Genomic DNA, 27695 nt, shown 5'->3' with positions numbered 1-27695 from the left:
TCACCCTCGCCGTCCGATCCCAGAGCCGCGCCGCCGCCCCCCTCGCAGAGCCGGAAGACAGAAGCCGGGTGAGTATGAGAGGCAAGAAGACTTCAAATCGGCGGCAGAAGACTCCGTTCTTCACTGCAGCTGTGCGCCATTGCTTCCACACACCTCACATACTCCGTTCACTGTAAGGGTGCAGGGGGGGGGGGGCGCCCTGGGCAGCATTTGGATCCTCTTTTTGGCAAAAGTAAACATATATACAGTTGGGCGCTGTATATTTGTATGAGCCCCCACCAAGAAAATACATATTTAAGCGGGACAGAAGCCCGCCGTCGAGGGGGCGGGGCTTCTTCTTCAGCACTCACCAGCGCCATTTTTTCTCCACAGCTCCGCTGAGAGGAAGCTTCCCAGGCTCTCCCCTGCAGATTCACGGTAGAAGAGGGTAAAAAGAAAGGGGGGGCACATAAATTAGGCGCAAAAACACAATATAACAGCAGCTACTAGGTTAACATTAAGTTACTGTGTTATTCCTGGGTTATAGCGCTGGGGTGTGTGCTGGCATACTCTCTCCCTGTCTCTCCAAAGGGCCTTGTGGGGGAACTGTCTTCAAAAAGGGCATTCCCTGTGTGTGTGGTGTGTCGGTACGCTTGTGTCGACATGTCTGATGAGGAAGGCTATGTGGAAGCAGAGCGGGAGCAAGTGAATGTGGTGTCTCCGCCGACGGCGCTGACACCTGATTGGATAGATATGTGGAAGGTTTTAAATGATAATGTTAATTCCTTGCATAAGAGGTTAGATAAAGCTAAAGCCTCAGGACAGTCAGGGTCCCAACCCGTGCCTGATCCTATGTCGCAGAGGCCGTCAGGGTCTCAGAAGCGCCCACTATCCCAAATTGTTGACACAGATACCGACATGGATTCTGACTCCAGTGTCGATGACGATGATGCAAAGTTACAGCCAAAATTGGCTAAATCACTCCGATATATGATTATAGCAATTAAGGATGTGTTGCACATCACAGAGGAAACCCCTGTCCCTGACACAAGGGTTTATATGTATAAGGGAAAGAAACCTGAGGTAACTTTTCCCCCCTCACACGAAGTGAATGAGTTATGTGAAAAAGCTTGGGAATCTCCAGATAAAAAGATGCAGATTTCCAAACGGATTCTTATGGCGTATCCTTTCCCGCCAACGGACAGGTTACGATGGGAATCCTCCCCTAGGGTGGACAAAGCTTTAACACGCTTATCCAAAAAGGTAGCCCTGCCGTCACAGGATACGGCTACCCTCAAGGATGCTGCTGATCGCAAACAGGAGGGTACCCTGAAGTCCATTTTTATACACATTCAGGTACCTTGCTCAGACCGGCAATCGCGTCGGCCTGGGTCTGTAGTGCAGTAGCGGCATTGGACTGATACCTTATCAGAGGAGTTGGATACCCTAGATAGGGATACTGTTTTATTGACCCTGGGGCATATTAAAGACGCTGTCCTTTATATGAGAGATGCTCAAAGAGACATTAGTCTACTGGGTTCTAGAATAAATGCTATGTCAATTTCTGCCAGAAGGGTCCTGTGGACTCGGCAATGGACAGGTGATGCCGACTCAAAAAGGCATATGGAGGTTTTACCTTACAAGGGTGAGGAATTGTTTGGGGAGGGTCTCTCGGACCTGGTCTCCACAGCTACTGCTGGAAAGTCAAATTTTTTGCCATATGTTTCCTCACAGCCTAAGAGAGCACCGTATTATCAAATGCAGTCCTTTCGATCACAGAAAAACAAGAAAGTCCGAGGTGCGTCCTTTCTTGCCAGAGGCAGGGGCAGAGGAAAGAAGCTGCACAACACAGCTAGTTCCCAGGAACAGAAGTCCTCCCCAGCCTCTACAAAATCCACCGCATGACGCTGGGGCTCCACAGGCGGAGCTAGGCCCGTCTTCGAAATTTCAGCCACAAGTGGGTTCACTCCCAGTTGGATGCCTGGGCAATAGATATTGTGTCTCAGGGATACAAGCTGGAATTCGAGGAGATGCCCCCTCACCGATACCTCAAATCGGCCCTGCCAGCTTCCCCCCCGAGAGGGAAATAGTGTTAACTGCAATTCAGAAATTGTATCTTCAGCAGGTGGTGGTCAAGGTTCCCCTCCTTCAGCAGGGAAGGGGTTATTATTCAACCATGTGTGTAGTCCCGAAACCGGACGGTTCGGACAGACCCATATTGAATTTAAAATCCCTGAACATATACCTGAAAAGGTTCAAGTTCAAGATGGAATCGCTGAGAGCGGTCATCGCAAGCCTGGAAGGGGGGGATTTTATGGTGTCTCTGGACATAGAGGATGCATACCTTCATGTCCCCATTTATCCACCTCATCAGGCGTACCTCAGATTTGTGGTACAGGATTGTCATTACCAATTTCAGACGTTGCCGTTTGGTCTCTCCACGGCACCGAGAATATTTACCAAGGTACTGGTGGAAATGATGGTACTCCTGCGGAAGCAAGGAGTCACAATTATCCCATACTTGGACGATCTCCTCATAAAAGCGAGATCAAGAGAGCAGTTGCTGATCAGTGTAGCACTTTCTCTGGAAGTGTTACGGCAACACGGCTGGATTCTAAATATTCCAAAGTCGCAGTTGGTTCCTACGACTCGTCTGCCTTTCCTGGGCATGATTCTAGACACAGACCAGAAAAGGGTTTATCTCCCGATGGAGAAAGCTCAGGAACTCATGACACTAGTCAGGAACCTATTAAAACCAAAACAGGTGTTAGTGCATCACTGCACTCGTGTCCTGGGAAAGATGGTGGCATCATACGAGGCCATTCCCTTCGGCAGGTTCCATGCGAGGACCTTTCAATGGGACTTACTGGACAAGTGGTCCAGATCACACCTTCAGATGCATCGGTTAATCACCGTATCCCCCAGGGCCAGGGTGTCACTCCTGTGGTGGCTGCAGAGCGCTCACCTTCTCGAGGGCCGCAGATTCGGCATTCAGGACTGGGTCCTGGTGACCACGGACGCAAGCCTCCGAGGTTGGGGTGCAGTCACACAGGGAAGAAATTTCCAAGGTCTGTGGTCAAGTCAAGAGACTTGCCTTCACATCAACATCCTGGAACTAAGGGCCATATACAACGCCCTACGTCAAGCGGAGACCCTGCTTCGCGACCAACCGGTTCTGATTCAGTCAGACAACATCACCGCAGTGGCTCATGTAAACAGCCAAGGCGGCACAAGGAGCAGAGTGGCGATGGCGGAAGCCACCAGAATTCTTCGCTGGGCGGAGAATCGCCTAAGCGCACTGTCAGCAGTGTTCATCCCGGGAGTGGACAACTGGGAAGCAGACTTCCTCAGCAGACACGACTTCCACCCGGGAGAGTGGGGACTTCATCAGGAAGTCTTCGCGCAGATTACAAGTCGGTGGGAACTGCCACAGGTGGACATGATGGCATCCCGCCTCAACAAAAAGCTACAGAGGTATTGCGCCAGGTCAAGAGACCCTCAGGCGATAGCTGTAGACGCCCTGGTGACACCGTGGGTGTTCCAGTCGGTCTGTGTATTTCCTCCTCTTCCTCTCACACCCAAGGTGCTGAGGATAATAAGAAAAAGAGGAGTGAGAACAATACTCATTGTTCCAGATTGGCCACGAAGGACTTGGTATCCAGATCTGCAAGAAATGCTCACAGAGGACCCGTGGCCTCTTCCTCTAAGACAGGACTTGTTGCAACAGGGGCCCTGTCTGTTCCAAGACTTACCGCGGCTGCGTTTGACGGCATGGCGGTTGAACGCCGGATCCTAGCAGAGAAAGGCATTCCGGATGAGGTCATTCCTACGCTGATAAAGGCTAGGAAGGACGTGACAGCTCAACATTATCACCGTATATGGCGAAAATATGTTGCTTGGTGTGAGGCCAGGAATGCTCCTACGGAGGAGTTCCAGCTGGGCCGTTTCCTTCACTTTCTACAGTCCGGAGTGAATTTGGGCCTAAAATTGGGTTCCATTAAGGTCCAGATTTCGGCCCTATCCATTTTCTTTCAAAAGGAGTTGGCTTCTCTACCTGAAGTTCAGACGTTTGTAAAGGGAATGCTGCATATTCAGCCCCCTTTTGTGCCTCCAGTGGCACCTTGGGATCTTAATGTGGTGTTGAGTTTCCTGAAATCCCACTGGTTTGAACCACTCAAAACGGTGGAGTTGAAATATCTCACGTGGAAGGTGGTCATGCTATTAGCCTTGGCTTCGGCTAAGCATGTGTCAGAGTTGGCGGCTTTGTCACATAAAAGCCCCTATCTGGTTTTCCATGCGGATAGAGCAGAATTGCGGACCCGTCCACAATTTCTGCCGAAAGTGGTTTCATCTTTTCATATAAACCAACCTATTGTGGTGCCTGTGGCTACTACTGACTTGGAGGATTCCGAGTTACTTGATGTGGTCAGGGCTTTGAAGGTTTATGTAGCCAGAACGGCTAGGGTCAGGAAAACAGAGTCTTTGTTTATCCTGTATGCTTCCAACAAGCTTGGTGCTCCTGCTTCAAAGCAAACTATTGCTCGCTGGATCTGTAACACGATTCAGCAGGCTCATTCTGCGGCTGGATTGCCGCTCCGGAAATCAGTTAAGGCCCCTTCCACTAGGAAGGTGGGCTCTTCTTGGGCGGCTGCCCGTGGGGTCTCGGCATTACAGCTTTGCCAAGCGGCTACTTGGTCAGGTTCAAACACTTTTGCAAAGTTCTACAAGTTTGATACCCTGGCTGAGGAGGACCTTATGTTTGCTCAATCGGTGCTGCAGAGTCATCCGCACTCTCCCGCCCGTTTGGGAGCTTTGGTATAATCCCCATGGTCCTTACGGAGTCCCCAGCATCCACTAGGACGTTAGAGAAAATAAGATTTTACTTACCGGTAAATCTATTTCTCGTAGTCCGTAGTGGATGCTGGGCGCCCGTCCCAAGTGCGGACTTCTTCTGCAATACTTGTATATAGTTATTGCTTCAATAAGGGTTAAGTTATGGTTGCATCAGGGTTTGACCGGATGCTCTGTTATTTGTCATACTGTTAACTGGTTGTTATCACTTGTTATATGGTGTGATTGGTGTGGCTGGTATGAATCTTGCCCTGGATCACCAAAATCCTTTCCTTGTACTGTCAGCTCTTCTGGGCACAGTTTCTCTAACTGGGGTCTGGAGGAGGGGCATAGAGGGAGGAGCCAGTGCACACCAGAACCTAAATTCTTTCTTGGAGTGCCCATGTCTCCTGCGGAGCCCGTCTATCCCCATGGTCCTTACGGAGTCCCCAGCATCCACTACGAACTACGAGAAATAGATTTACCGGTAAGTAAAATCTTATTATATATTATATATATATATATATATATAGTTTTTATATATATATATATATATATATAGTTTATATATATATATATATATATATATATATATATATATAGTTTTATATATATATATATATATATATATATATTTAAAAAATATCTTTATAGTTATTTAATTTCTAGAATTCAGAAATGCATAATACATTGTCTCTACATGTCATGTAAATCCATACTAGTTGTTATGTAGTGGATTTCCTTTAAAAACACCACTATGTTTTTTCATTCCTTAAAAAGTATTGCCCGGTAAATATAGAAAATAAGGGTTTTTCTTCCCTATTATCTGACTCCATCTGCTCATAGTTTTAATAGGTCTCTGTGGAAGCTTGCTAGCAGTGTGCTTGTTTTCCTTGCAGATACAGTATTAGCAGGCCAGCTCTCTGATTCAGGTAACAGATGGGGTCTGCATTGTACATGCTGACACCATTGATGTTGAAGGTGTTATCCAAAGTGATAAACTACAGTATTTTAACCACTTGACTGAAATTTTTTTTATTAATTTAATAATATCTTTTTAGAAATGTATTTGAAATAATGTTTGATTTTTTTTTTAATTTAGACTAGCGGATGTCTTGCACCCCTCCCCTTGTCCAAATATTCCCACTGTAAAATTACACCAAGCCCAACAGTGTCCATAGATTCCCTTTGTGGCATTAAACCCCCAGTGACGTGTCACTATTTAAACATTGTAACCCCATCCCACCAGGGACAAAACACAATTTATGGAGTATTAACCAGCCCAGTGCTAATGGATCCCCTCCATTAGCAAAACTTACCCCCAAAATGGCATTATCCCTTTTGATCACCATCATGTAGAGCGCAGCGGAGCGTGTCTCTGCGGGGATAGATGATCAGTCCTCCTGCCCTTGGGCAGACTATTTGTACAAATTGAGATACATCACTCTATAGTACAGATTCTGCTTTTATCTCATCTCAGTTGGTAGAGTGTCATATACTGCTGCATTGGGAATACATACTGAAGACTGGCAAAGGGGATGCTAGCTTGTCACTATACCGATAGCAGCATCCCGTCAGCCGGAATCCAGGTAGTGAGTCCCCTGTGGGCTCCCTGCGCATGCCATGATTCGGGCCCGGTGGCGAGGACCCACCACCCAAGTGGGAATATGGGACTGCAGTTGGGATTCCAACCACCAGCGTTTCTCCAGCTGTCAGGATTCCGGCGTTGATATCCTGAAAGGCGGGATCCCGACAGGCGGTATATTAACCGTATCCCCTGCAGTGTGGCTGACTGAGACAGTTTTTTATATGCAACTGACTCATTTTCTTCACATACCTCCACGCGCTTCTAGTCATTGACCACACTCAGTCATAATAGTCGGACCTGCAGTTAATCCTTTTACTCTTTTATCACTAGGTGGATCTTGTCTTTTCATCTATCTATCGGTATACTTTAATTTGCCAGCTGTCAGGATCCCAGTGGTCAGGATACCGACACCGGAATCCTGACAGCTGGCAATGCCGACAGCCAGAATACAGGACTTTTCCCACTTGTGGGTGTCCATGACACCCATAGAGTGGGAATAGAACCTGTGGCAAGCGCACCGAGCCCCCAGCGTAGCGAGCACAGCAAGCTCGCAAGGGGACTTTGTGCTCGCCCCGCTTCCAGCATACTGACATCTGGGATGCCGCTGTCGGTTGCCGGTAAATCATACTGAATCTTGTCTGTCTATCTATCTATCTGCATGATATAACGACAGAAAGCTCAGTAGCATGATTTGACACATTAGATCACATGACTGCACACTTCCTAATGTAACTGCACACTTGCTTCCAACTGTCACAGCATCATCTGCAACCAAATCCAAGTAAACAAGAGCATCACTCACAGAGACACTACTGACAGAATAGCAGCACATTGCAGTCTTCCCGACGGCAGCACATTGCAGTCTTCCCGACGGCAGCACATTGCAGTCTTCCCGACGGCAGCACATTGCAGTCTTCCCGACGGCAGCACATTGCAGTCTTCCCGACGGCAGCACATTGCAGCCTTCCCGACAGCAGCACATTGCAGCCTTCCCGACAGCAGCACATTGCAGCCTCCCCGACAGCAGCACATCCCTGCCTCCCCGACAGCAGCTTATCCCTGCCACCCCGGCAGATTCACATCCCTGCCACCCCGACAGATTCACATCCCTGCCTCCCCGACAGATTCACATCCCTGCCTCCCCGACAGATTCACATCCCTGCCTCCCCGACAGATTCACATCCCTGCCTCCCCGACAGATTCACATCCCTGCCTCCCCGACAGATTCACATCCCTGCCTCCCCGACAGATTCACATCCCTGCCTCCCCGACAGATTCACATCCCTGCCTCCCCGACAGATTCACATCCCTGCCTCCCCGACAGATTCACATCCCTGCCTCCCCGACAGATTCACATCCCTGCCTGCCTCCCTGACAGATTCACATCCCTGCCTGCCTCCCTGACAGATTCACATCCCTGCCTCCCTGACAGAAGCACATCCCTGCCTCCCTGACAGACAGAATTCAATGACACATGTGCTTGTAAAGTATTAAAAAAACACAAATTCAGTGTATTAAAATAATATCATATACCTCACAGTCGACTGGACAAAAAACATATTAAGAACCCACAACATATAAAGTGCAATATAGTATGAACTTTTATATAAAACACTGCTCCCCAGGAGGCTTATTTAAGGATTTGTCCATATAACAGCAAATATTAATCACTTTAATGCTGATTATGATGGTTCACTGGCGACTACAGCGCTGCAGTTTTAAAACTCTGTGCACAGAGAGTATGTTCTAGCTGGAAATATCACAGCATAGTGATAATAAAGGCTCTTTATCTTGCAGTGTCCATAAGTGCTTTATACCGCTTTTTATTAGGATGCTCCTGGCTTCTGGTTGAACCCTTTAAGCACAGCTACGGCTTGGGGCTCCAGATAGAAACGGAGGGAAGATATGGTTTCCTGCACATACAGGTCGGCTCTCTGTCAGTAGTCCAGACACTGTAGGGGCCGTAATGTAACGCGTTTCCCCGCCTTTAATCACTCAATCAGCGGCTTCCCCAGACATGTTGGTTGAGTATTCCCCTCTCTGACACAGATAGTAGGTAAAGAGATTTTCTCTTATGTCCTAGAGGATGCTAGGGTCCACATTAGTACCATGGGGTATAGACAGGTCCACTAGGAGCCACTGGCACTTTAAGAGTTTGAGAGTGTGGGCTGGCTCCTCCCTCTATGCCCCTTCCTACCAGACTCAGTTTAGAAAATGTGCCCGGAGGAGCCGGTCACAGCTAGGGGAGCTCCATAGGAGTTTTTCTAGTTTTATTTTTTTAATTAGAATTTAGGCACAGGGAGGCTGCTGGCAGTACACTGAGCTCCTGAGGTTGATGATTGTTAGCCACCCCAGGCGACCGCTCACTCCCGCAGCATGCCGCCACCCCCTAACAGAGCCAGAAGATTCCGGTGGCGAGTGAAGATGGCAGCAACAGGGTGTACTGCGCTCCGGAGGCTCAGCGGTACACAGTGCGGTGCTATGAGGGGCGCCCTGAGCCAGCGCCTATACCCTTCACTGGTTACTCAGGCTGTCAGGGACCTCGGTAACGCTGCCAGCACCATACCTCAGGCCAGTATAAAGAGGCAAAAGTGGGAAACAGCGCCATGTTTCAGGGGCGGAGCTCCTCCTCAGAGCGGACCCAGCAGCGTTCAGCGCAATTTTCAACCCTGCAGATCCAGCCACAGACGCTGACAGGGAGAGCTGTCCCTCCACATGACTCCAGCTATTCTGTGCGGTACCGAGGGGTTGTAAAAAGAGAGGGGGGGGGGCTGTAAATTCCTGTGTGGTCTATTAAGGGTACACAGTCAGCACCAGGTATTTTGTTATATCTACCTTTTTAAGCGTGTGTGCTGGCTCCAAGCTCTGTGTTTCTCTGAAAGTTCTTGGGGAAAAACTGTGTCTGACATTTTCCTGTGTGAGTGTGGTGTATGTTTCTCACATAACCATGTCCAGGGACTCTGTGTCTTATGCTGCAGAGGATGTTTCTTCCCCAGAAGAATCCATTCCATGTACCCAGGAATGTAATGCATTGTCTCAGATTCCTATCAATGAGCCAGAATGCCTGACTTCTGTTAAGGGAATGATCTCTCAGATCTCTACTAGGGTAGCTCATACTGAGACGGAAACTCAGGTTTGAAAGAATTCTATGGCTGTTTGGTCAGGTTCTGTTCCTATTCCTTCTCAATCCCCTAGCATATTCCCAAAGAAACGTGCACTTGCCCAGATTATGCAAGATGACACGGACACCGACTCTGACACGGCAGACGGTGATGGGGATGTGCTGAGGGGGGCGGCATCCCTGGCTAAGGGGGTGCAGCTCATGATTGAGGCCATTAGAGATGTGTTAAACATTACTGACACACCACCTGAGCAGGTTGAGGAGGCTTACTTCACAGACAATAAGAAAGCCTTGCTAACCTTTCATGCAACTAAAGAATTAAATGCTTTATTTGAAAAATCCTGGGAAACCCCGGAGAAAAAATTCCAGATACCCAAGAGGGTTCTGGTTGCTTTTTCCTTCCCTGAGGAGGATAGAAAAGATGGGAAAACCCACCCGTAGTTGACGCCTCTGTCTCCAGACTGTTAAAAAAGGTGGTTTTACCTGTCCCTGGATCTACCGCGTTAAAAGAACCGGCTGATCGTAAGATTGACACTACGCTCAAATCCATATACACTGCTTCAGGGGTGGCGTTAAGGCCTACTATTGCCTGTGCATGGATCTCAAAAGCTATAGTAAAGTGGTCAGGCACGTTACTAGAAGACTTAGGGGAACATTTACTAAGCAGTGATAAGAGCGGAGAAGTGAGCCAGTGGAGAAATTTCCCCATCAACTAATCAGCAGCTCTGTATCATTTTATTGTATGCAAATAATAGATGTTACTTCAATGCTGATTGGTTGCCATCGGCAACTTCTCCACTGGCTCACTTCTCTGCTCTTATCACTGCTTAGTAAATATACCCCCAAGATACAATGGATAGAAGTGACATTGAACTGTTTTTATGTAACATACAGGATTCTGCGGGGTTCATGGTGGGATCCATGAAGGACCTGGGTATGCTGAATGCACGGATATCTTCCATGTCTGTCTCAGCTCGCAGGGGACTCTGGCTACGCCAATGGTCGGCGGACCCAGAATCCAGGAGAAGTGTGGAGAACCTACCATACATAGGTCAGGCTCTGTTTGGGGAACCGTTGGATGCATGGATTTCCACGGCAACCGCGGGTAAGTCACCGTTTCTTCCCTCAGCTACACTTTCTGCGAAGAAACCCTTTTCTTCATCTGCATCGCAGTCCTTTTGGACCGCTTAGACAAAAAAGTCCAAGCCCCCTACCACTTTCTTTAGAGGTGGGCGTGCAAAATCCAAAAAGCCTGCACCTGCAGGCTCCCAGGATCAGAAGCCTGCTTCTGGTTCCTCAAAATCCTCAGCATGACGGTGGACCGTACAGCCTGGAGGACGGTCTGGTGGGTGCGAGGCTCAGACGTTTCAGCCACGTCTGGGTGTCATCCGGCCTGGACCCCTGGGTGCAAGATATTGTATCCCAGGGGTACAGACTGGAGTTACAAGAACTCCTGCCTCACCGATTCTTAAAATCAGGCTTGCCAGCGTTACTGACAGACAGGGCTGTCCTACAGGAAGCCATTCAAAAATTGGAAAGGTCAGCGGTCATCGTTACAGTTCCACCGCATATGCAAAACAGGGGCTACTATTCAAACCTTTTCGTGGTACCAAAACCGGATGGTTCGGTCAGACCAATTTTGAACTTGAAATCGTTAAACCCTTATCTGAGGGAGTTCAAGTTCAAAATGGAGTCTCTGAGAGCAGTGATCTCAGGCCTAGAGGAGAAGGGAGTTTCTGGTATCCCTGGATATCAAGGCTGCGTACCTCCACATTCCGATCTGGCTGCCGCACCAGGCTTATCTCAGGTTTGCACTGTTAGACAATCACTATCAGTTTCAGGCACTGCCATTCGGTCTCTCCACGGCACCAAGGGTGTTCACCAAGGTGATGGCAGAGATGATGGTTCTCCGCAGCAGACATGGAGTGAACATAATTCCATATCTGGATGATCTGCTGATAAAGGCGTCGACCAGGGAGACCTTGTTGCAGTCCACTGCTCTCACGACTCGTCTGTACAGGGAACATGGTTGGATCCTGAACCTTCCAAAGTCACATTTGGAGCCGACAAGGAGATTGTCTTTCCTGGGGATGATCCTCGACATGGAAGTGCAGAGGGTGTTTCTACCGGAAGAAAAAGCGTTGGTGAGTCAAACGGTCCGGGATGTCCTGAGGCCAGACCGGGTATCGGTTCATCAGTGCATTCACCTTCTGTGGAAGATGGTTGCCTCCTACGAGGCTCTACAGTACAGAAGATTTCACGCTCGATCCTTCCAACTGGATCTCCTAGACAAGTGGTCGGGGTCTCATTTACATATTCACCTGAGAATACATCTGTCACCGAAAGCAAGGATTGCACTCCTCTGGTGTCTCCCCTTCTGGAGGGCCGCAGGTTCGGGATTCAGGACTGGATCCTTCTAACCACGGAGGCAAGTCTCCGGGTTTGGGGCGCAGTCACTCAAGGGGAAACCTTCCAAGGAAGGTGGTAAGGTCTGGAATCCAGTCTTCCAATAAACATTCTGGAACTAAGAGCAGTGTACAACGGTCTTCTCCAAGCGGTGCATCTTCTGCGAGGTCGTGCCATTCAAGTACAGTCGGACAATGTAACGACGGTGGCCTACATCAACCGTCAGGACGGAAAGAAGAGCAGAGCTGCAATGTCAGAGGTAACAAGAATCATCCTCTTGGCAGAAAAACATGCATTGGCGCTGTCAGCAATTTTCATTCCGGGAGTGGACAACTGGGAAGTGGACTTCCTCAGCAGACACGATCTCCATCCAGGAGAGTGGATCCTCATTGCCCCGGACAGGCCAGGAAGGGCTTGGTACACTGATCTTCTGGGTCTACTGCTGGAAGATCCGAGGCCTCTTCCCCTTCGGGAGGACCTGTTACAACAGGGGCCGTTCGCTTATCAAGACTTACCGCGGCTACGTTTGACAGCATGGAGGTTGAACGCCAGATATTAGCTCGAAAAGGCATTCCGAACAAGGTTATTCCTACCCTGATACAGGCTAGGAAAGGAGTAACGTCTAAAAATTACCATCGCATTTGGAAAAAGTATGTATCTTGGTTTGAATTTAAGAATTTTCCTACGGTGAAGTTTCAACTGGGATGGTTTCTCCTCTTCCTGCAAGCAGGTGTGGATATGGGCCTGAGGTTGGGATCCGTAAAGGTCCAGGTTTCGGCCTTATCCATTTTCTTCCAGAAACAGCTAGCTTCCCTCCCTGAGGTTCAGACTTTTTTGAAAGGGGTTCTGCGCATCAAGCCTCCCTTTGTGCCGCCTACAGGACCCTGGGATCTTAACGTTGTGTTACAGTTTCTACAGTCGGATTGGTTCAAGCCTCTACAGGAGGTTGAAGTCAAGTGTCTCACATGGAAGGCTGTCACTTTGTTGGCCTTAGCTTCTGCTCGACGTGTGTCGGAGTTGGGGGCTTTGTCTTGTAAAAGCCCCTATTTGATCTTCCATGAAGATAGAGCTGAGCTCCGGACACGTCAGCAGTTCTTTCCAAAGGTTGTGTCGGCTTTTCACATCAACCAACCTATTGTGGTGCCAGTTGCTACTGACTCCTCAATTCCGTCAAAGTCCTTGGATGTTGTGAGGGCTTTAAAGATCTATATGAAGAGGACTGCTCGTCACAGGAAATCGGACTCTCTGTTTCTCCTTTATGATCCCAAGAAAATTGGGTGTCCTGCTTCTAAGCAGGCGATTTCTCGCTGGATCAGGTTCACAATTCAGCATGCATATTCTACGGCAGGATTGCTGTGTCCAAAATCTGTTAAGGCCCACTCTACTCGTTCAGTGGGTTCGTCCTGGGCGGCTGCCCGGGGGATCTCGGCTTTACAACTTTCCAGAGCGGCTACTTGGTCAGGGTCGAACACGTTTGCTAAGTTCTACAAGTTCGATACTTTGGCCTCTGAGGACCTAAAGTTTGGTCAATCAGTTCTGCAGGAGCCTCCGCGCTTTCCCTCCCGTTCTGGGAGCTTTAGTACATCCTCATGGTACTAATGTATCCTCTAGGACGTAAGAGAAAATAGGATTTTAATTACCTACCGGTAAATCCTTTTCTCGTAGTCCATAGAGGATGCTGGGCGCCTCCCAGTGCTTCGTTATCCTGCAGTGGTTACTTGGTCGGTACTGCTTGTTTCTTAGTTAAGTACTGCGTTCTTACTTGATTCAGTTATGTTATTCAGCTGTTGCTGAGTTTTCAAGCTTGTTAGCTTGGTTTGCCTTGTATGTGTTAGCTGGTGTGAATCTCGCCACTATCTGTAAAATCCTTCTCTCGAAGTTGTCCGTCTCCTCGGGCACAGTTTCTAAACTGAGTCTGGTAGGAGGGGCATAGAGGGAGGAGCCAGCCCACACTATTAAACTCTTAAAGTGCCAGTGGCTCCTAGTGGACCCCTCTATACCCCATGGTACTAATGTGGACCCCAGCATCCTCTTCGGACTTCGAGAAAAGGATTTACCGGTAGGTAATTCAAATCCTATTTTGACAGGGTAAACCAGGCGCTTTGTCATTTTTCTTTCTTTCTCAGTGACAAACATACTAATTTCTGACAGAAACATTTATTCACTGTTATCCAGTTAAATTTTTGTTAATTAAAAATAATTGAAATTAAACAGCTTATTCTGAACTATGTTTTCCTCCTATTCTGTGTCTGTTTCACCCTATTTTGTCACAACAGGAGACCATTTATAATATAAATATACCACTGTTGGGTGTGCGGTGGTGCTCTGACATACCCGCGCCTTAGGTGTTTGAACACATTCGGCCTCATGCATATATCAGAACACAGCCACATACCCAAGAGTAGTATATCTACCTACATACATAGGTACATTTATTTAGTAAGGATTTTTATTTTTTTTATTTAGAACTTATTATGCAGCACTTAGGGGTCTATTTACTAAGCCTTGGTTGGAGATAAAGTATCAGCCAATCAGGTCTTAACTGCCATTTTTCAAACACAGTTTGTGGCATGGCAGTTAGAAACTGATTGGCTGGTACTTTATTTCCGTCGACTTTATCTCCATCCAAGGCTTAGTAAATAGACCCCTTATAGAGACAATATTTAGGGCGAGATGCATCATCGCTTGGAGAGTGGTCTTTCTCTCCATTTTATCATGAGATGATGCATCTTGCCTTAATCTTCCACGCTAGTCCCGTGCCATTGTCCTATGGTACAGTATAAGTGTATATATAGTAATAGCATAAGGACAACTTTTATGAGTGACATCTATATATTAATAGCAGAAGGATGACTTTTATGAGTGACATATTTTCTATGATGCCGTTGTCTGCGCAGGGCACATCGTATACCAAATTAAAGGTCTTGGTTCGTAGCTTTGCAGAAACAATATTGGCACTGGAATTGGTTGCTTAGTTTAGGAGTTATGTGGCAAAACATCTGCATGCCCTTTACAAAGCATCACCATTGTGCTCTGGAAAATGTGACTGTTCTCTCTTTGCATCTGCTGGGTGACCTCAAACATGTCATATGCTGGGTCGTCGGGAAACTGTGATAGTTATTTGCAGTCACACACTAAGCAGGGATTTTTCGAAATTCGATTCCTAAGTGGGTAAAAAGGGGGTAGAATGTTCCGCCCAGCAAACCTTTGCCTGGTTGAAACCGGGCACATCAACTAGTATAATAATCTCTTATTTACATGGTACTCCAGCACTGTGGGAGGGGAATAAATCTGGCAAGAAGTTCAGTAAGTGCAGACTAATACAAACAAGTTAACAATTTCACTTAAATTATTTGTGTGCAATTAGCATAATTACATAGAAAACACAACGGGGAGAGGGACAGATGATCTGCAGACCTTATTATATAGTATGTTCTTATGATATAATAAAAAGCTTGATCTTAACGTACTGCAGATAAATATTAATCTTGCATGTCAGCACCTTTTAAGGGAAATGATTTATCTTCTTATAAACCCTTAAAACCCTAGCTAACCTTATGCACTTTCCCATTGAAGGTCTGTAGCTGAAACGGTAATGGAGTTAAGTATTCTGCTTTTTTAAAACATTAAACCAAGAGAGACCACTGCCAAGAAAGAAATGGGCAGAGAACCAGTGTAAAAGCACAAGATGTACGCTGCTTGATATGCATTGGACATTTTGGTGTATTCCCAGAACAAAGCATGAACCATTATTTTGTATTAGACATGAACTTCAAGTATACATCCTGTTGGTTTCTCTTCATGTATTATGTTTGTTTGGTTCAGCATCACCTTATATTCACTTTTGTTTACCTTTTGTGCATTATCTCAGAAATACCTTTTGCATAACTATTTACATTATCGGTACTAGAAGACCATTCCGTGTCTTCTTGCAGTGCAGGCTATCGGGTAACTTGGAGAGAGCGGTTTGTTCCCAGTCTGCTTGCTCTCTATAAATTTACTATTTCCTTATCAGAAAAACCTCCCAGCTCCCATATATCCAAACTTGTCACTAAGCCAAACTATTAGCAGCTAGAAATATATTTAAAATAATATGTAAATTAATGCTTATAGATTAATACAGGATTATATTGATGGGTGGCATTCAGTCACTAGGGATGTACCACCGATAATCGTTGCAATTATTTGTTGTGCGCTTATTTGCCAGTTATGGTACCACCGACATCGCTACTGTACCTGTACATATCTGTTGCGATGTGTATGAGATGTGATGTTCTTTTCTGAAACATCACATCTTGTCTGTTGCATTGAAATTAATTCCTACCTATGTGTCTAAAGTTTATGTATCACATGTATTGCATGTATATATTTCTGACACATAACTTGTCTCTTAGTAATTGGGTATAACTAATTTCAGCAGAAAATTGATCAAGCTGAATTTGCATAAATTCCATTGACTGGCTGACCACATATCTATAAGGGTACAGGAGGTTTATAGTGATTAACAATTACTAGTCACCTTATCAGATTTGTAGATACACACCCTGTAATCTATTACATGTAGGAGAAAACAGTGTTACATTTATTTTAAGTTATGTTGATTTCTTATGTATAATGAATTTGCCACTTTTGTACAAAGAGGTTGTGGCATGCATGTTGGTATTTTGGATAATCTTCATTGTTCTTGAAAATGCATAAATGCTGCAGAGTTCAGCTGATGGGTTTAGACCGAGAGATAAGGAAACAGACCACCTTGTATTCTCCTCCATATGTGTTTTGCTGTTACTGTCCAAACTCTGTTAGGAATCATTGTGCTGTATGGCGTCTATTTTGGAGGTGATAAGGGAAGCTCAAGTGTTCCAACAATGTATTATTTAAATAAAATCACACTTCCGAGTACTCAAGCATTTACATTGTTTTACCTATTGTTCATGCCGTGAATCATGCGGCGAAAGGTATTTTAGGAGGCATTTTCTCTGGTTAGACATCTTGCTCCACAAATATTCCAGCAGCACAGAAATGGACACAGGGTCAGTGGATATTAGTGGGCATTGACAGTGGGATGACAGATGAAAGTGGCTGCGTCCAAAGGCGCACAGTCGCTTACGTTGGATGTCATACTCAGATTGAGAAACTGAACCTACCGTTGGGCTGGTGAAAGCCGCTATGGTGCGACCGGTGGTATGTATAAAGATGCTTCGAGACGAAAAGCACCATCTCAAGACACTGCCCACAAGTGGGTGTCAGATTAGATTAATTTAGCCAGGACATTAGCATAAGACGCATCTGCAGCAAGAGACGCGGCCTTGCCTATGTCCGGCTCAGAATCAAGTCCGAAGTGTCTGGTTTTGAGTATTTTCCAGGATAGTGCTAGGATTCTTGCAGAAAATGTGTTTAGTTTTGGGGTTCTCTGTGATCACACACACCTGCCAGCTGACATGCACAGAACACCGTGCTCATGATTTGAACCTGTTTGTAATGATAGTTTATGTATACATAGGTGGCTTATGATCTTGTTCAATTAGGATGCAGAATAGTTGGAGGGCAAGCAGAAGCTCACATTGCTCCTTATTCCTCATGAAGAAAAACAATAACATTATGGTTTTTAATAAAAGCGATTTATGACCGTGGACAGTAGCCAATAGAGCAAGTCATTGCAGGGGAGAGGTACATGTACAATATGTGTACCAGAAGTGTATGCTACATCTGCTTATTAATACTCTCTTTATTTTTATTTTTCAGATCATACAACAGCACTGTGTTCTTTGTTTTACTACTGGATTACGAATATTTTACCAATAAAGGCAAAACATGCAATATAGCCAGTTTCTGAATCTTTTTCTGGCGTGTTTTTATGTACTGTACGTTCCTTTTGATTGTCATTTACAAAACCATATACTGTAAATGATCAATATGTTGCACAAACATAAAGTTTCACTTCTCCATCTTTCATCCACACTTATTTCAGGACCACTAAACATATAATGCATCTGTATAATGAACAGGCTTCCTGTAATATTCACAAATGTGCTAATAGGACTTACGATGCTAAACGTTATATAGGCTTGTTATGTAAGCTTGTTATCTACTTTACCATAAGCTGTTCTGTGTCACGCAACATTTCAGAGAAAGGAAAGTTTGCTGCTGTGTGTGTGTGTGTGTGTGTGTGTGTGTGTGTGTATTACACTAATTATTAAAGTTAGCCCATGTACTGTAGACTGATGATTTCTTAGACTAAAACTAAACGAACATGAGGTTTATGAGTGTCTCTTTTTAAAGAACCTCCTTTCTGCTTGGAACATAAGGAAAATTCAGTACATGGTGGTGTTGTAATTTTTTTATTATTATTACCTTTCATTACTATTATCTTGTATTACTATTATCCTTTACTTGTAAGGTGTCACACAGTATCTGCAGCACAATACAAGGGGTAGACATAGAACATTTCAGAATTACAGTGCACTACACTACAGATAACCATAGCTTAAGTGCAAGCATTACTGTAACATCACACATTAGGTGAGTATTAAATCACATTTCAGACAGTTGAATTCGACATAAGACATAGATATAACAGTTCTGCAGAATAAGATGAAAGGATGTAGCTTGTCCAAAACACATTTAGAACCAATTCAGCATAAGCCATGAGAGGGGCAGCAGAGGAAGACAGAGTAGATAGATGTGAAATCATTGTCAGACTGGGGCATGAAGGGCCCACCGGGGGTATACAGTGATAGGGGCCCATCTTAGGAGTGTGGTCAACCTACAAAAGGGGTGTGACCCACCCCCCACAGAGGCTTGTATACACAATAGTCTTGTGCAGTGTACTGCAACGTATCTCCCATGTATAATACAAGTGCACAGCCTGGAACCTGATCCCTAGAGGAAGGAGTGGGCCCTCAGGCAGTGGGGCCTACCGGTGGTTTCCCCTGTACCCCTGTGGGCCAGTCCAACCCTGTGTGAAATGTAAGGTAGAGAACCCTGCCTGTATGAGCTTACAATGGGAGTTGTAAGTAAGTGGGACAGTAGTGATAGTGGGAGTAACTGAGGTTTGCAGGATGCTCAAGTGTATAGTGTGGAGGCCTGGGTTGTGTAGAGGTTACACTAATGTGAAGCTGGCCTGGGGGCCCTAGTGGTCAAGAGTTCAAAGCAGGAAAAGGTGGTAAAAGAGACACAGTGGCGCAATGGGCCCTGAGGGTACTGTTGAGAACAGGGCCTAACCAAAATAACATTTACCCAGAAGCTGCCCGCAAAGGCCTTGTTGGGATAATGGGTTCCCAATCTAGCCCATAACAATAAGTTGGCGCTATCTCTTGCTCAGTACAGACTTGCAGGATGGCATAACACCCACTTTACAGATTAGGGCTGCGACAGAAGATGTCATGTGGAAGGTAACAGGGTCAAGCTGAGGTTGTGTAGGAAAGGCTGGTGACCGCTTCAGACTGCTGCTCTGTGGTCTAGTTGGGACAGTGATGAGACAGGAGCTGCGATCAGGGCCAACAGAGATGCTAGAAATCTCTTTATTCTGCTGCAGTTTCTCTAACAGTGGAGTGTCAGGGAGAGCTTCTTCCTAAGTCAGTAGGGCAGGGATATTGTGAGTACCTCTCTGTGGCGAGTGTGAAAGTTGGACTCTGCTACAAGGCAGTCAGGCCACAGTGCCATTTCTGGGTCGTTTTCCATCATGGGCAAATACATGTAAAAGTTTGTTCCAGGTTTATTTAATATCACATCGGAAAAATACTAATTTGGTATACAGCTGCTAACTCATAATAGTGTATTTTTGTTTTTAATGTTATAAGTTTTCTATGAAATTGATAAGCAGGTTAGCTAGTTCCTGAGGAGAACGTGACCTAAACTGAGATGGAGACCTCCGTACAATGGCCAAGATTTATCAAGCCTTGGAGAGTGATAAATTGCACTGTGATAAAGTACCAGCCAACCAGCTCCTAACTGTCATTTTTCAAACCCAGCCTGTAACATGGAAGTTAGGAGCTGATTGGCTGGTACTTTATAACCGTGCTATTTATCACTCTCCAAGGCTTGATAAATGGGGGCCTATATATGATAGCAGAGCGGAGATGGTTGCTCTGAAAGAGAATAAATTCTAAATCTCTCCTCTTCTTATACCATGGGCTAAATGTAATAGGGTGCGGGAGTTTTTGTGAGAATACCCGTATTTTAAAGCGGCAATCATTTACAGGGCAAAATCAACCTGGTTTTGCCTTGTAAATGATTGCCGCTTTAAAATACAGGTATTCTCGCAAAAATTACCTCTCCTCCGGCGTCTCACACCCTATTACAATTTGCCCTCTATGTCATGTGAATGTGATTGAAATGGTTGTCTAATGACCCTTGGCAAACTAAAGATCATTAATGGCAGCTTCAAGAAAAGTAAAGAACTGTAGTTGTGCGATTATTTGCTACTGTGCATGCGTGAAAGGACCTGAAAATCCCTATGGTGCATGCGTTACCCTGAGTGTACATGCACATAGGTGCTGTTGTGTTAGATTCAGACGGTATCAGAAAGGTGGCAATATCTGGCTGCATTCTCAGCAGCTGCTACAAAGTCTATGTTCTGACACTGCACCTGCCATAAGGTAGGTGCAAGGCTCAATGATTCACCGCATGCAGGAGCGCAGTAACTGGGTGACTTGGCGCTTGCAGGCATCTACAATGAGGGAAACGTCAAAACTATTATTTGCATATTATTGGTCTGGTGTTTATGCCGATACGTACAAATGCTGTGTAAACCCTGAATGAGGTTTATGGAAAATAAAAGTTTGATTGTACAGGTTACATATTGCGGTACTTTTCCAATGTCACTGATGTATAGTCACAAGTTGTTTAATGACGCAGGAAAAAAATATATATATAGTCACTTCTCTTTTATTCTTTGTTTATTTTTAAGCCATTATGTGTAAATTCTATTTAGCCATGTCTTTTGTGCTAGATGGCGTACTAAACAGTAGGAATGAAGCCGTCTATTTTCAAATGCAAATGTTACTGCTGTAGTTGGCATAATGGGTTCCTGCAACGTTTTGTATTCCATTAAATCTCTCTTAAAATTACCTACTTTGTGCCTCTCTGGGTGAAGCCTAAAAGTAAGAAAACATGAAAAGAATGAGATAATAACTTCTCAAGCAGCAGGGCCAGAGGTGAGCTGGATCACTGCTGCTCTCACACCATATGGCAAATCCTTAGCCACAGCGACACAGCTGGAACAGTCTTGCATATACAATAAAGCTATGACACAGATAACAAAGCTGCTGTGAATTAAACCTTACCTCTTATTGTGTATTTAACAATAATACGTTGAAAACTGTATAAACAAATACATTTTTACATCTCAAGTTCCTAAAATCTTATGATCTCGGTTATCGACGGCAGTTGGCTCTTTCATCAATTGTCACTCAAGGTGCTAAAACTTAAATTGGTTCAGAATCATGGAAACTTGAATAGTATAACATAAAGCAGAATGTTGAGAATGCAATAGTTTGTTTACATTACTTAAGTTGCAAGAGTTACATAGTCGAGTCACATTATTATGACCACCAGCTAATAGCCTTAGTGTAACCGCCGTGTGCAGCACAGACAGCAGCTAGACGGGCTGACCTCTTGTTTTAGACACACGTCTTGTAGCCTACAGGTTCGTTTTGACAATGAGCTGCTCCATTGTAGTTTGTTAGTTGGCCCTCACACACCTTTGTAGCCGACTTTTACCTCTCACATTAATGGCATGTGGTACTCCGCAGTTTTCACGTCTGTAACACGTCTGTTATTCACAATGGTTCCATTTGTGCAGTCAGGATATACTTTCACCAAAGCAGCATGCGCTGTTTCTGAAATACTGCCACCCTTGGCCCAAAAGCTGATAATCATTCCTTTTTGCAACTCTGATAAATCACCCCTTTTACCCATGACAGCAACGAGTGATATGTGTGCAGATGGCCTTTCGCAAAACCTTATATACCCACGAAGCCAGCTTACGGCACGTGATATGCTTTGTGGGCTACACACTGCCGACGTCAAATGTAGGAGGTGGACATAATAATGTGACTCTACCGTGTATAATTTTATTGTTCAGCCTACTGTGTTGTCTCATTGTCTCACTGTAAAGGAAGTGAGTAAATATTAGTCTTTAAAGATTTGTGTGTGTGTGTTTTGATCCAACTTGGTAGTCCTGGTCTGAAGCACTGACTCGTCATACTGAATGGGATACTGAATAGTGTTGGGAGAGTGCTGGAAACATGTATGGACAGATAGTGAAACGGTTTTGAGTTAATTACAATAGTCAAGTAAGCAGAGCCGGCCCTAGCCAATTTGATGCCCTAGGCAAAATTTTGTCTGGTGCCCCCTAGCTCCGCCGCTAGTTCTGCATCTGTACCTGCAACGCTCAGGTAGTGGGGCCCACCGGGGGGTTACCCTGTGGGCCAGTTCAACTCTGCACAATGCCACACAGTAATGACCATAATACATATAATTCCACACAGTAAAGGAACCTTACACATATGCCCCACATTAGTAATGCCCATAATACACATAATGCCACACAGTAATGCACCTTACACATATGCCCCACATTAGTAATGCCCATAATACACATATACTGCCACACTTGCTGGTTATACAAAAAGATCAGTATCAAACATGTAGAAACTGTCCATTCTCTTCACTATTCAGTGTGTTTGCTGGTGTCTGTTACTCCCGTTAACTGCATGCCCTTTACTTTATACTGTGGGAGCTAAATGCTCTGCCCTCCAGTCTGATGTGTCCAAAAGTCACGCTGCACTGATGTTTCATATAGAAATAGCACAACGCAACTTACTGACCACGTTACAGTGCTAGATGGCAGGGGAATTATACGGCATGGACTGACTAGGAAATAAAGTGTGGGGAGAACACTGCCCATGTTATGTCCCTGCAGACACCTGGGAATTGCACAGGGATAAGGGACACACACAGGATGGCAGGGCCCCCCTCCCCCATGTGCACAAGCAGTATAGGTGATGTCAGGTTTCTGTGAAGCAGTCTTCCAAAATACACGTGTTATAGAAGCCATCCAGTAATAACCTTATATAGTCAGTGAAAATGTCACAGGTCCAGGAATTGCATTTACTGGGCTTCTGCTGTCTGTCTGAGGTCTCACAAGTCAGGGGCATTCAAGCATGTCAGAGGAAGTTTAAGGCACAGTGTGCATTTTTTTTGACAAATGTAAACAGCAGTGTATACAAGTACTGATTGAATACATTTATAAGTAACAGTTTGCGGACTGTCCCTCTCAGCATGAGATGCTGCAGGGACATGCTTGGATGCCCCTAGACATGCTTAAATGCCCTAGGCAAATGCCTAGCCTGCCTATAGCTAAGGCCGGCTCTGCAAGTAAGTACAGTTTTGTGAAAGTGCAATAGTTACGAAAAACAATATACAGTAAGACATGACGGCAAATCAGGTGTTCCTCAAATACATACCAGTGTGACAAAAAACTCAATGGGCTGTTTTACACTAAAAATGATAGTTTGACAGGTTGGTTATGAAATTCCGGCAGTGGGATCCAGGAGAATACCGACAGATCACAGCAAGTGTAAGTATTTTTACCCTACCCCTAATCCTAACCTACTTCTCCTGCAGCCTAACCCTATCAACTCCTTACCACAGCCTATCACTAACCTCCCCCTCCCACAGCCTAAACCTAACTGTCCACCCTTCCCACAGCCTAACCCTAACCCCAAGGCCAGTACTTTCTGACAGTCGGGATCCCGATTGCCGGTATTTTGACCACATCCCAGTTTGGTAACTTTTATTGACTCTAATGTTGTTTGTATTCTCTGGTATTTTAACTTTTGGTTATTTACAATATGATTTTGTCTTTTATTATCTGCTGTTGATTCCTTTTGGAAATGTACAACCTATTTCTTGCACAAATTTTCTGTATGTCTCCTACCTTCATACAGCATATAGATTTAAAGAAAACTCAGTGGGTAATGATAAGAAAAGCTTATCTGAAAATGTGGTCAGAGTAAGAGCAGATAATAAGTAGGGCGTTTAAAGAAGGTTAAACAGAAGCAAATATATAACAGAAAGGTTAATGGGGGTAGCAACAATAAGAAGACCTTCTGAAACTACTTACAGGAGTCAGATATAACATGTTCTTTTGGCCTGGTAATTTGGTATGAGCCCTTATTACTTGTTGGTCCCAAGATTTCGCAAAAACATTGTTGGGAATCCATTTAGGCAAGTCACGATACCAGGACAGAGACAATATAACTAGCCTGGCTAAAGACAGGATGTAAAGGTAATGCAGACACAGGGGCTCTGACCTAGAAAACCGGTACAGGGCAGGATGGTAAAAGAGGCAAGAGCAAAGAAGCTAAATGCCAGTCATTATCAGGCAGAGTAGATGAAAAGTGCAAGGCTTCCGGGGATGGGAACCCTCTTGAAACGGACTACTTGCAGTATTAGGAACTGCTGCGTGACATCATTGCAGCTGAGGTAGTCCAGACTCTCAATGTCCATGACTTGGATGCGTCACCACGGACTGGTGAGGGACTACAATTTTGTCTGTGTTGACTTTGTTATGATAATTGTGTACATGCATGTGTAACATATACACGTATGACAATCCTTAGCTGAAAGGTATACAGTATTGATATCACTAGTCAGTAATGAGCCCTAGGCTATACCTACAGTAATGGTGCTAAAGGACACAAGAGACAGTGAGCCCATAGCAGCTGCACCTATGTAACATATGCTGTCACACGGTCGTGCAGAGTGTGTATCGTAACCAGAACCATTTTTTCAATAATACACTTGAAACATAGCTTTTATATTACCTTTGTATTTTATTTCATTCATGTTTGCTGTTTAATCATAGTACCACAAAAGAAGCAATCAAAATCCAATCTTACCATCACTGAGGATGATGAGATGGCAGGTACATATGTTCTGATTTAGTATGCATAGAGCCCACATAATACATGTTTGCCTTGTTATTAAAAATGTTTTATTTTATTTTATTGTGTTGGTCCATTGAGTGCTGGTGTTCCGGCTCCACTATTGCCAAATCTTCCACTTCAAACTGCACTAAGGCCTCCAGTCACTGAACCTTCAAGGGACACACATCCACTCCCCCTTGTGTGCATCCAGTAGGTGAATTCCTGGTTATAATTCAAACAGAAAAATGTGTGGCACATGATGACAACTCCCTGTGCATTCCCCAAATATGTCTACAAGATAGCATGATACGCTACTGGAAACAACTGTTAGCAAAAGCATACTTATCTCTTCTTTCCAAACAGATCCAGGGTTGTCTGTGGCATCAGCAAGAACACCAGATCCTGCAGAAGAGCTGTTCATGAAGAGGAGGAAGACATCATTACTCTAGACACCGCCAACTGCACCAAGCCTGACACCACCAACCCCAATCACCCACTGCCACACCTGCTGCAGTTCCTGGGTCATCATTTCTGCATGCTGTTGCTTCATTGAGGACAGATAGGTAGAACTGATGTAGACACAAATACACAAGTAGGCCTAATCTATAGGCAAATAAAGAGGAGATATATTGTCGGTTGTTTATGTGAACCTGAATGGGTTGTGTTAAAATGTAGATATATTTATAGAGAGAGAGAGAGAAAAAAAAACCAGTAATGAAAAAAGTGCCTCCTAGTGCAATATGTAGCTTCTGTGATACAACTTTTTATTTCATAAAAAAATCACATGTACCATATATATAGGTAAAAAAAATATTTTTTGCCTAAAATACCTTGTTACATGTCCTGGATCCCATGTGCACTGTGGTATCAGCAACATAAAAGGGTGAAGAAAACATACTGCTGTACGGTCAGCACGGCAGGACCCCCCACCCAGCAAGGCGGTATCCCATTAGGTGCAGTGGTGCAGCCCGATCTAATTTATTACAGCCCGTTTTTACCGTGAGGTAAATCACCCATTATCGGCCAATAACACATGGGATCCGTGATAACATCGTAGACCCATGTGTTCGCATCCGATAACGGGTCTCCTGGGACTGCTTGTCGGGGATTCTGCTTCCGCATGCAATGCATAATCCCCAATAAATGTTGGTTTGGTGCTAATTGGATAGCCCCGGATGAATCCTTTAGTTGTGGTAACTCACCACAGCTAACAAGATGCCGCCCTTTACATTAATTTACTCATTGTACTCATGTTGTTTGTTTATGCTTGCTTTCCACATCCTATACTGGCAACCATCCCCCATCCTACAGGATGAGCTGCTGCCATTGTGGTTTGCATCAACATTACGTAACACTGTTGCAGTCATTTTTTACAAAATACAATATATAAATAGGTTTATCCTGAACTTATTGCTTTCTAAATGATATAAGGGCTAACAGGAATTTAAGATTACTAATATTGAGTATTGGAAAAAGAAAAAGAAACTACAACCCAAGGTAGAGTTAAAAACTCTTCAAATAGTCAATGTAAAATACCAAACCGCTACAGAACAAAAAAAAGCATCTGTGTAGCTGGGAAAATGTCTGTTCTCCGGTCAGGCTGACAGCTGAATACAGCTTTCTTTAACACATCTTGAAAGTGAAGACATATTTACATGACAAACAAAATACGGCCACATTACTTGCTCCTTGTAGGGTACAAAATCTGTTCTTGAAGGATTCCAGGAATTTGTATGGGTAATGTAATGTATCCTGGGGCAGAATATATAAATAGGTTACAGCACAAAGTAATGCCTGAAAGTGAGATGAGCATATAGTTGGAATATTTATCTCTGAGAGCTGCTTACAGTGTATGCTAAGGATTACCAGCAGGCAAGTGATTTTATTGCATGCAGATTAGCAGAGTTTGTGTTATCCCACATTACTATCACAGCATCTTTATTGTTTTGAAATTAATTTTCTGCATCTTGAGACCGTGTCAATGAATCCTTAGATCTTTTACATACTATTACATACTATTAGATTGGAGGCTGTAAAACAAAGCAGAATTGTAAGCTCCATGTGACTTCCTACAGTACATCTGATGAGGGGTGCATGATATAGGCCATTTGGGATAGAGTAGGACTTTTAGGAAGCATAGAATTTGGTGTGAAGATTCAGAAAGCTGTTAATGCTTAGCACATATTCTTGCTAGTAATTGGGGGAAAAAAATGTATACATTTCTGCAGCGGGGTACACTGGGATTCCACAAGGAATACATTGGGGTGTAGAGTTGGATCTTGATCCGAGGCACCAACAGGCTAAAGCTTTGACTGTTCCCAGGATTCATTGCACTGCTTTCTCTATAACCCCGCCTCCAGGCACTGGAGCTCAGTTTGTGAGTTGGTGCCTGCTGAGCAGGTCACTAACAGGTGGGGCTGCGCAGGGCAGCACTGAAAAGAGCTTTTTAAGAAGACTTCAAGGGCCGCAGCACTGTTTATGTTAGTCTGACATTCTGTGCTGCTGCTCCATCACCTTCCCCAGCAGCGCTGCATACTCCCGAGGCCAAGTTCCCGAGTACTTGCAGCGGAGGCGCACCGGTCATCAGACACACCACTGCTGACACCAGGATCGCGTGGCTGCACATCAGGGAGGAGGTAAGAGGGTCCCCCAGGTGGGACCTGCCGGTTAATCGCGGTCCCGGGAGACGGACAGGGACACAACTATATCCACCAGGGCAAGGCAGCACAGGTCGGACATACTAAAATCCGTTTTATATAGACTTCACAGTACCTGGTGGTGAGGACCAGCATAGGGGATAAGGTGTTGACCTGTAGCCTCTCCCCCAGCTCCGGGCGCC

The 27695-nt window shown here is 45.0% G+C and overlaps 1 protein-coding gene across 6 annotated transcripts in view; it reads left to right on the top strand.

Annotated features, from left to right (window-relative positions):
- Positions 1–27695, top strand: part of ERICH1 (glutamate rich 1) — a 254498-nt gene that overhangs the window by 191366 nt on the left and 35437 nt on the right. For 4 of the 6 annotated variants that reach the window (XM_063916657.1, XM_063916658.1, XM_063916659.1 and 1 more), the window contains one exon: positions 17667–17767. The exons of 1 other annotated variant lie outside the window; for it this stretch is intronic. In XM_063916657.1, the coding sequence (XP_063772727.1) occupies positions 17667–17746 (80 nt within the window). In that variant the 3' untranslated portion in view covers positions 17747–17767. Of the gene's footprint in view, positions 1–17666; positions 17769–27695 lie in introns of those variants that run through there. One more of the 6 variants, XM_063916660.1, reaches the window with a different exon arrangement.

This window comes from Pseudophryne corroboree, chromosome 4 (assembly GCF_028390025.1).
Source record: "Pseudophryne corroboree isolate aPseCor3 chromosome 4, aPseCor3.hap2, whole genome shotgun sequence".
In the NCBI taxonomy this organism is placed as follows: Eukaryota; Metazoa; Chordata; class Amphibia; order Anura; family Myobatrachidae; genus Pseudophryne; species Pseudophryne corroboree.
This window is presented reverse-complemented; position numbering and strand designations above follow the sequence as displayed.